Consider the following 10,153-nt stretch of genomic DNA (forward strand, 5'->3'; position numbering starts at 1 on the left):
ATCCCCCCTCCCCCCATCTCACACCTCCCGGTCCCTCCCCCTCCCCTCATCTCACACCTCCCGTCTCATCTCACACATCCCGTCCCTCTTACCCGCCTCATCTCACAACTCCCAATACCCCCTCCCCCCCCATCTCACACCTCCGGTCCCTCTTCCGCACCTCATCTCACACCTCCCGGTCCCTCCTCCCCCCTCATATTACACCTCCCGGTCCCTCCTCCCCCCAATCTCACACCTCCCGGTCCCTCCCCCCCATCTCACACATACAGGTCCCTCTTCTGCACCTCATCTCATACCTCCGGGTCCCTCCTCCCTGGCCTCATCTCACACTTCCCAGTCCCTCCTCCCCCCTCATCTCACACCTCCGCGTTCCTCCTCCCCCCTCATCTCACACCTCCCAGTCCCTCCTCCCCGCTCATCTCACACTTCCTGGTCCCTCCTCTCCCCTCATCTCACATCTCTCGGTCCCCCCTCCCCCCCTCATGTGACACCTCTGGTACCTGTCAGGCCCACCAGACTTCCTTTTAGAATATGCCATGCCTCAGCCTTCCTCAGACCTCTGCTTGTACCTCCAAGAGGGATGTCCATGAGGTCTTCCCAAATCCGACGGTTGGCAGAGTCTGGGAGCCGAGTGACAGCTCAGGTTTTAGTAAGGACACTTTTTTATTTGTAGTGTGGAGGTTAGAAACCAGTGGAAATAGGAGAGCTTCTGGGAAAGGGGTTGGGGGCTTTCTCTTGGTGGGCAGCTGTGATTTTGTTTCACGTGGGAAGACTCCGGGCAAAGTGGAAAAAGACAGTAAACTGATGGTGTGAAGAACACTGGGGGAGGTGAAATGTCAGGTGGAAAGCCAGCCTCAGGGGTACCAGTCAAGCTTCCGGACACCAGGTAGCCCCAGTGCTTGGGTGCCCAGGCTGGACAGTTTGCCACTTGGGTCCCTCCTGCTTGGAGCCCCTCGCCTTGTCACACTGCCCCAGGGGGTCCGCAGTAACTCCTCTGCTGTCCCCTCTTCCCTAGGGATTACTTTCAACAACGGACCAGGCTGGAAGGACACCCGGCGGCTCTCCCTGACCACGCTCCGGGACTATGGCATGGGGAAGCGTGGCAATGAGGAACGGATCCAGAGGGAGATCCCCTTCCTGCTGGAGGCGCTCAGGGGCACCCAGGGTGCGTGTGGCCGCCAGGTCCTTGCACACTCAGCCTGGGGGCAGCCCTGGTGGACCCATGAGTCCCAGCTGGCACCGAGAGGGTTGCCTTAATCCACAGACACTGTCTGCATCGCAGGGTCCTCTCCATGTCCAGTGTGTTCATCCGGAATAACTGGAAAGTACAGGGACCCCCAGTAGGCTCCCACAAGCCTCGTAGAATTATGGGGGTGCTTAGGATGATGGCTCACAGGCGCTGGAAAGTGTTAGTGGCTGGGAGCTGCCCTGACCACTCCCCTGTCTTCCAGGCCAGCCCTTCGACCCCACCTTTCTCCTGGGCTTTGCCCCCTTCAACGTCATCGCTGACATCCTCTTCCGCAAGCACTTTGACTACAGGGATGAGACGGGTCTGAGGATACAGAGGCTCTTCAATGAGAACTTCTACCTGCTCAGCACACGCTGGCTCCAAGTGAGGCCCCCCCCCTAGTTTGCACCTACCCGTGGTTGCTCCACTGAGGTTAGGAAAAGGACAAGGACAGGAACTGGGAGACAGGCAGACAGGCCCTCAAAAGCCAGAGAACAGCCAGGGCTTGTGCAACTTGATAGCCTGGATGTTGCTTCTGGAGACATCCATGGGGCCCGATGTTTCCCTTGCTGACCACAGGAGGCCGTTTTACCCTTTGAAACAGGACCCCACTAACACGTGACCTCACACACCCCACAACGAGGTGCCAAAAAGATACTGTGAGCCAAAATGTTCTAAATAATACAATATGATGTCCATAAATTCAAGTTGGAGAAAATAATTAGTCCAGTACACAAAACCATGTTGCATCTGGAAAAAAAAATAGAAATTCCCTCTCTCTCTCTTTCTAGCTTTATAACGTTTTCCCAAGCTATCTGCAGTACCTGCCTGGAAGCCATCGAAAAGTATTTAAAAATGTGTCTGAAATAAAAGATTACACTTCAGAAAGAGTGAAGGAGCATCAGGAGTCGCTGGACCCCAACTGCCCCCGGGACTTCACTGACTGCCTGCTCCTGGAGTTGCAGAAGGTACCGTGCAGACCCTGGCTCCATGGACTCCATGTGTTTGCTGGTGGGGTGGGGGCATGCATGTGCATGCTTCAGACTGACACTGTGACACTGCTGGGCCCACACGGGCATGCTCTGATGCTCCTGGTCCGACCTCACACTGGCTTCACATGATCATCACACCTGCTCCTAGAGGTGTGGGGACACAGCCAGCCTGCCTGGCAGAACTCAAGCAACACACACCGTCCATGGTGTGGCCAGCAAGACGGCTTTCTTGGAGAAGACCTCAGTGGCTGTGGGGCCAGGTGCGTGGGCCTGTAGTCAGTTTTCTGGGAGCCTTGGTTTCCCTAACTGTGCCATGGAGACGATCATGTCTCCAGGGGATACCCTCATGCACACCTGCCCTCTCCCTGTGGAGCTGGCTGAGCTGTCAGGTTCTTTTGAGGCTGAGGAGGACAGAGGTCTCTCATCCACCTGAAGACGTCTTCTTATGGAGTCCGTGTCTGCCTCTAATATCTGCAGGAAAGATACGGTGCAGAGCCTTGGTGCACCTCGGACAACATTGCTGTGACCGTGGCTGACCTGTTCTTTGCGGGTACAGAGACCACCAGCACCACTCTGAGATACGGGCTCCTGATTCTCATGAAATACCCAGAGATCGAAGGTATGCCAAATAGCAGGCAAGGATTCTGGGGCCATGGATTGTCAGGCTGGAGCATTTAGGGTGAAGCTTTCTGTCTGCAAAATGGAAATTGGCATTGCTTGTTAATCCTCATGGCAGTGACATGGGGATCACTGCATGAATTCAGTGGACGTGTTCTTGTATATGATGGGTGCCTGGCACTCTTGAACATCAATTCCTCACACCCCACTGACTCACACCTGATTTCAGAACAGAAGAGCCAGTACCAGCGTGGAGAAATGCAATGTCATCTGCATTCTGCTCCACAATATAACCTACTTATGACGGTGAAAATAACATCTACCTTGCCCCTGAACGAGACCTGGCTTGCTAGGCAGAGCAGGGAGAAAGAGAGGGCAGGATAGGGTGAGGGTGTCCTCATGGCTAGCGGCCAGGCCCCTGGGCCCTGCTCCAGGGAGCCCCATCACCCTGAGGCATGCTTGCTGTTGCTGCTAATGATAATTTGGCTCCTGCTATGTGCCAGGCACAGCATGAGCACTGAAATACACTGTGCTCTTAAGGGCAGCTGTTTTAGGATATGAGGTAATTTCCCCCAGGGATGTGGAATGTCACCTGTTCAAGATCAGATCTGACCCCAAAGCCATTGCATTTTCTGTCTCATAGAAGGATGAGGGGTGAAGGAGCCAAAAGTCTCTGGAGCAAAGCCTTTCACAGATCTGAGAGAACTTCTGACCAGTCTGTACTGGGGGAACTAGACTGAAAAACTGTTTTACATGATTAATGATAAGTAATCTCCAATATAGAGAAAAAGAAAATAAATGTGACTGACACCCTTACACCATTGCCAAATGTAACATGTGTTAGCCTTTGCAGTATCTGCTTCAGGGCTCTTGAAAACAGGTTGCCGAAGCCCCTCCTTGGGACCTGTGCCTGCGCCCCCAGACTTGTCCCAGGACTGTGTGTGTCATCTCTGTGCTTGGCTTCATACATTTAATGTTTGTTCAGTATCAGCATACCAGCCATACTGGGTGTGTTTTACATTTTTACCTGGGAACCACATGGTACACAATTTTGTTACAATGGGTTGCCATGCTTACCCATCCCCCACCCCCCTCTAAAACCCTCAGTTTGTTTCTCAGAGTCCATAGTCTTTCATGGTTTGTCTCCACCTCTGATTCCCCCCCTTCATTTTCCCCTTCCTTCTTTTAATGTCCTCCATGCTATTCCTTATGTTCCACAAATAAGTGAAACCATATGATAATTGTCTGAGTGTGCACCAGGAGTAGAGAATAACAAAAGGTTCTTAGAAATTTCAGCTGGAGGGAAATCTCTGTCTTAATTATGACCCCAGGCTGGTTGCTGATTCGGCAACCTGTTTGCAATAATCGAATTTCTGTATTTATTTATTTTATTTTATATTTATTTTATTTTACGTGTGAGAGTCAGGCCCCGGCAGAAGGCAGAACACGACTCCCCACTTGTTTCATGAAGCTAGCACTACTCCTGGTGTAATGTCAAGAACTGGATCAGTTATGATCAGCTGGAGGCTAACACATGCTAGAGACTTAAATAGCCTCGCAGAGTGTGGCTCTCATTGGCATTTGTGGATCCAAAGTATCCAGGACACCCCAAAGCACTGCTGAGAGTGCTCCATAAGCATCTGCTGGGCAGAGGGGTGGTTGGGTGCTGAGCCAGCCTGGCATTGATCTATTCTATTCATATCTTGGCAGAGAAACTTCATGAAGAAATTGACAGGGTGATTGGGCCAAGCCGAATCCCTGCCATCAAGGACAGGGTAGAGATGCCCTACATGGATGCCGTGGTGCATGAGATTCAGCGATTCATCGACCTCCTGCCCTCCAACCTGCCCCATGAAGCAAACCAGGACACGGTGTTCAGGGGATATGTCATCCCCAAGGTCAGTTGTGAGCCTGGAGTGCACACCATGAGCACCACCCTGCCAGCCCATCAGCTAACCCACCAAAAGGCAGGATCCTTTGGCAGATTTGGCTGAATGGTGGGGGAAGGCCTGCATTCTGCCCCACAGAGTGCTGCTTCCCCAGTAGTCCTCACATGGACCTGGTGACCACGGAATGGAGAAAATCTGGAAGGGGACCTCTGGGCCAGTGCCTGGGGTTTGTGGTACTTCCCAACCTCAGAAACCAACAACAGTAACATCTAGCCTGTGAGCTCCTCTTCTGATGAGATTAGAGCTCTTGTCACCATTTAGACCTGACCCCTGACTTCTTTGCCGTCTAGTCCTTAAGCAAACGACTTCCCCCACTGGGCGTCCCAGTGGAAAGCTCATGTTTTGTTAATTTGACCGACACAGGCCTTTTTCCTTCTAGGGCACTGTTGTAATTCCAACACTGGACTCCGTCTTGTTTGACAACCAAGAATTTCCTGATCCAGAGAAATTTAAGCCAGAGCACTTTCTGAATGAAAATGGAAAGTTCAAATATAGTGACTATTTCAAGGCATTTTCCGCAGGTAAGAAGAGTGAAGATGTAGGGCCTTCCCTAGGGAACTCTCCCCAATTCCATGGTCAAGCACCTGTATGGGGGACCCAAGTGTGTTCTCCCCTGTTCATAGAGGTTAAATGACAGCTTCTTACCTGAGGTCCTGGGAATGAGATGAATTATTCTTACTTCATAGCAGATACTTCTCTTCATCCAGTGCTAAAACTCTATTTAATAGGACTTAGTGAAAATCTTTCAAAACTGCATTCCATAATTCTCCATAATTTTAAACAAGATTTAATAAACAAAACCTAACATTTGGTTACCTGGACTCATGGAACCATCTGGCCTTCCCTAGGCTGTGTCCCAGTGCCCTCTCTCAGGCCCTTGGTCTCCTCCAGGGCCTTCCCTCAGTGGCTGGTGGGAGGGAAGTATGTAACCAACTCAATAACACTCAAGGTTAGAGCACTGGCTTCTGGCTGTGGCCCTACTTCTTTCCTGAAAGATGTCAGGGCGAGCAATGGGCAGAGATCGCTCTCCCAACCCCACATAGGTTTATGCTGCTGAGTCCTGGCGACAGGAGCCATATGAAGGCTGGTCCCTGAATGTGTCTATCATGGATATTCTTATACTGAAAGGTGTTATGTGCTTCCTTCCAAGGGGCAGAGAGGGGTCCGTTCCGCTTTAGGGTGACAGTTTACCCACAGCCCCCTCTGCTTCCTTACCTGTGCTGCTGTGTCCTGAAGCTGCCTCAGAGTCTCAGCAGAACTACTGTCATTTCCAGGAAAGCGGGTGTGTGTTGGAGAAGGCCTGGCTCGCATGGAATTGTTCCTGTTCTTGTCCGCTGTTCTGCAGCACTTTAACCTGAAGTCTCTTGTTGACCCCAAGGATATTGACCTCAGTCCCATCCTAATCGGGTTTGCCAAGATCCCACCCCATTACAAACTCTGTGTCATTCCCCGCTCGGGCTGAAGAGTCCCGCCCCATCCCCAGGCTCTTCGATGCAAACCTGGAGTTTTCCTGCTCCCCCCATGTCCCCTTGGTGCCTCCAGGAAGACCCTCCTTGCACAGTCTCAGTGAAAGTACTCAGGGAAGAAATTGGGCTAGAGGTGCTGCTTTCTAGAGTTATGTACATCAGATGAAATTTGACAGCAAAGTCCAAAAAAGATTGTGTAAAACTAATTAAACAAATTGAAACAAACTATGACCTACTTGAGTCTATGTTGGGGTGCCTGGATCAAGGGTGAGTGAGACTATAGTAATGTAAACGCACCTCTTCCAGGAAAGTAGAAGTACCCAGTCACCATGATTCACAAAAGAGAATACAAATGCTGTTTTGTAGTTTGGAAAAGGGGAAAAATAATATACCTTTGGGGTTTTTTTTGAATTTCTGTATTTATTTATTTATTTTTATTATGTTATGTTAGTCACCATATAGTACATTAGTTTTTTTTTTTTTTAAAGATTTTATTTATTCATTTGAGACACATAGATACAGAGAGAGAGAAAGAGCATGAGCAGGGAGAGAGGCAGAGGCAGAGGGAGAGGGAGAAGCAGGCTCTCCGCTGAGCCAGGAGCACGATGTGGGGCTTGATCCCAGGACCCTGGGATCATGAACTGAGCCGAAGGCAGACGCTTAACCATCTGAGCCACCCAGGCACCCTCATTAGTTTTTGATGTAGTGATCCATGATGAATTGTTTGCGTATAACACCCAGTGCTCATTGCAATACGTGCCCTCCTTACGACCCATCACCATGCTTACCCATCCCCCACCCCCCTCTAAAACCCTCAGTTTGTTTCTCAGAGTCCATAGTCTTTCATGGTTTGTCTCCACCTCTGATTCCCCCCCTTCATTTTTCCCTTCCTTCTTTTAATGTCCTCCATGCTATTCCTTATGTTCCACAAATAAGTGAAACCATATGATAATTGTCTTTCTCTGTTTGACTTATTTCTTTTTTTTTATTCTTGTGTTAATCCCCACACATTACATCATTAGTTTTAGATGAAGTGTTCCATGATTCATTGTTTGTACATAACACCCAGTGCTCCATGCAGAATGTGCCCTCCTCAGTACACACCACCAGGCTAACCCATCCTCCCACCCCCCTCCCCTCTAGAACCCTGTTTGTTTTTCAGAGTTCCATCGTCTCTCATGGTTCGTCTACCCCTCCGATTTCCCCCACTTCATTCTTCCCCTCCCGCTACCTTCTTCATCTTCTTAACATATATTGCATTATTTGTTTCAGAGGTACAGATCTGAGATTCAACAGTCTTGCACAATTCACAGCGCTTACCAGAGCACATGCCCTCCCCAGTGTCTATCACCCAGTCACCCCATCCCTCCCACCCCACCCCCCACTCCAGCAACCCTCAGTTTGTTTCCTGCAATTAAGAATTCCTCATATCAGTGAGATCATATGATACATGTCTTTCTCTGACTTATTTCACTCAACATAATACCCTCCAGTTCCATCCACATCGTTGCAAATGGCAAGATCTCATTCCTTTTGATGGCTGCATAATATTCCATTGTATATATATACCACCTCTTCTTTATCCATTCATCTGTCGATGGACATCTTGGCTCTTTCCACAGTTTGGCTATTGTGGACATTGCTGCTATAAACATCGGGGTGCACGTACCCCTTCGGATCCCTACATTTGTATCTTTGGGGTAAATACCCAGTAGTGCAATTGCTGGATCGTACGGTAGCTCTATTTTCAACTTTTTGAGGAGCCTCCATACTGTTTTCCAGAGTGGCTGCACCAGCTTGCATTCCCACCAACAGTGTAGGAGGGTTCCCCTTTCTCCGCATCCCCACCAACATCTGTCGTTTCCTGACTTGTTAATTTTAGCCATTCTGACTGGTGTGAGGTGGTATCTCATTGAGGTTTTGATTTGGATTTCCCTGATGCCGAGCGATGTTGAGCACTTTTTCATGTGTCTGTTGGCCATTTGGATGTCTTCTTTGGAAAAATGTCTGTTCATGTCTTCTGCCCATTTCTTGATTGGATTCTTTGTTCTTTGGGTGTTGAGTTTGATGAGTTCTTTATAGATTTTGGATACTAGCCCTTTATCTGATACATCAATTGCAAATATCTTCTCCCATTCTGTCGGTTGTCTTTTGGTTTTGTTGACTGTTTGCTTTGCAGAAGCTTTTTATCTTGATGAAGTTCCAATAGTTCATTTTTGCCCTTGCTTCTCTTGCCTTTGGCGATGTTTCTAGGAAGAAGTTGCTTCGGCTGAGGTCAAAGAGGTTGCTGCCTGTGTTCTCCTTTAGGATTTTGATGGACTCCTGTCTCACATTGAGGTCTTTCAACCATTTGGAGTCTATTTTTGTGTGTGGTGTAAGGAAATGGTCCAGTTTCATTCTTCTGCATGTGGCTATCCAATTTTCCCAACACCATTTGTTGAAGAGACTGTCTTTGTTCCATTGGACATTCTTTCCTGCTTTGTCAAAGATGAGTTGACCATAGAGTTGAGGGTCCATTTCTGGGCTCTCTATTCTGTTCCATTGATCTATGTGTCTGTTTTTGTGCCGGTACCATGCTGTCTTGATGATGACAGCTTTGTAATAGAGCTGGAAGTCTGGAATTGTGATGCCGCCGGCTTTGCTTTTCTTTTTTAACATTCCTCTGGCTATGCGGGGTCTTTTCTGGTTCCATACAAATTTTAGGATTATTTGTTCCATTTCTTTGAAAAAAGTGGATGGTATTTTGATGGGGATTGCATTGAATGTGTAGATTGCTCTAGGTAGCATTGACATCTTCACAATATTTGTTCTTCCAATCCATGAGCATGAAATGTTTTTCCATTTCTTTGTGTCTTCCTCCATTTCTTTCATGAGTATTTTATAGTTTTCTGAGTACAGATCCTTTGCCTCTTTGGTTAGATTTATTCCTAGGTATCTTATGATTTTGGGTGCAATTGTAAATGGGATCGACTCCTTAATTTCTCTTTCTTCTGTCTTGTTGTTGGTGTATAGGAATGCCACTGACTTCTGTGCGTTGATTTTATATCCTGCCACTTTACTGAATTCCTGTATGAGTTCTAGCAGTTTTGGGGTGGAGTCTTTGGGGTTTTCCACATAAAGTATCATATCATCTGCAAAGAGTGAGAGTTTGACTTCTTCTTTGCCAATTTGGATGCCTTTGATTTCTTTTTGTTGTCTGATTGCTGTGGCTAGGAATTCCAATACTATGTTGAATAGCAGTGGTGATAGTGGACATCCCTGCCGCGTTCCTGACCTTAGGAGGAAAGCTCTGTTTTTCCCCTTTGAGACTGATATTCTCTGTAGGTTTTTCATAGATGGCTTTTATGATATTGAGGTATGTACCCTCTATCCCTATACTCTGAAGTTTTGATCAAGAAAGGATGCTGTACTTTGTCAAAAGCTTTTTCTGCATCTATTGAGAGGATCATATGATTCTTGTTCTTTCTTTTGTTAATGTATTGTATCACATTGATTGATATCCGGATGTTGAACCAACCTTGCAGCCCAGGGATAAATCCCACTTGGTCATGGTGAATAATCCTTTTAATGTACTGTTGGATCCTATTGGCTAGTATTTTGGTGAGAATTTTTGCATCCATGTTCATCAGGGATATTGGTCTGTAATTCTCCTTTTTGATGGGGTCTTTGTCTGGTTTTGGGATCAAGGTAATGCTGGCCTCATAAAATGAGTTTGGAAGTTTTCCTTCAATTTCTATTTTTTTGGAACAGTTTCAGAAGAATAGGTATTAATTCTTCTTGAAATGTTTGGTAGAATTCCCCTGGGAAGCCATCTGGCCCTGGGCTTTTGTTTTTTGGGAGATTTTTGATGACTGCTTCAATTTCCTTAGTGGTTATAGGTCTGTTCAGGTTTTCTATTTC

General features: G+C 47.7%; 1 protein-coding gene across 1 annotated transcript in view; it reads left to right on the forward strand.

Moving 5' to 3' along the window:
* LOC117998120 (cytochrome P450 2E1) overlaps positions 1–6,479 on the forward strand; it is a 10,626-nt gene extending 4,147 nt beyond the window's left edge. Inside the window, exons 3-9 of the mRNA XM_034986732.1 lie at positions 1,016–1,165; positions 1,452–1,612; positions 2,020–2,196; positions 2,698–2,839; positions 4,549–4,736; positions 5,167–5,308; positions 6,062–6,479. Of these exons, the coding sequence (XP_034842623.1) occupies positions 1,016–1,165; positions 1,452–1,612; positions 2,020–2,196; positions 2,698–2,839; positions 4,549–4,736; positions 5,167–5,308; positions 6,062–6,249 (1,148 nt within the window). The 3' untranslated portion in view covers positions 6,250–6,479. The remainder of the gene's footprint in view (positions 1–1,015; positions 1,166–1,451; positions 1,613–2,019; positions 2,197–2,697; positions 2,840–4,548; positions 4,737–5,166; positions 5,309–6,061) is intronic.
* Positions 6,480–10,153: the final 3,674 nt, after the last annotated feature.

The sequence above is a fragment of the Mirounga leonina genome, unplaced genomic scaffold (genome assembly GCF_011800145.1).
Source record: "Mirounga leonina isolate KUSES-001 unplaced genomic scaffold, KU_Mleo_1.0 Mir_114, whole genome shotgun sequence".
NCBI classification, from domain to species: domain Eukaryota; kingdom Metazoa; phylum Chordata; class Mammalia; order Carnivora; family Phocidae; genus Mirounga; species Mirounga leonina.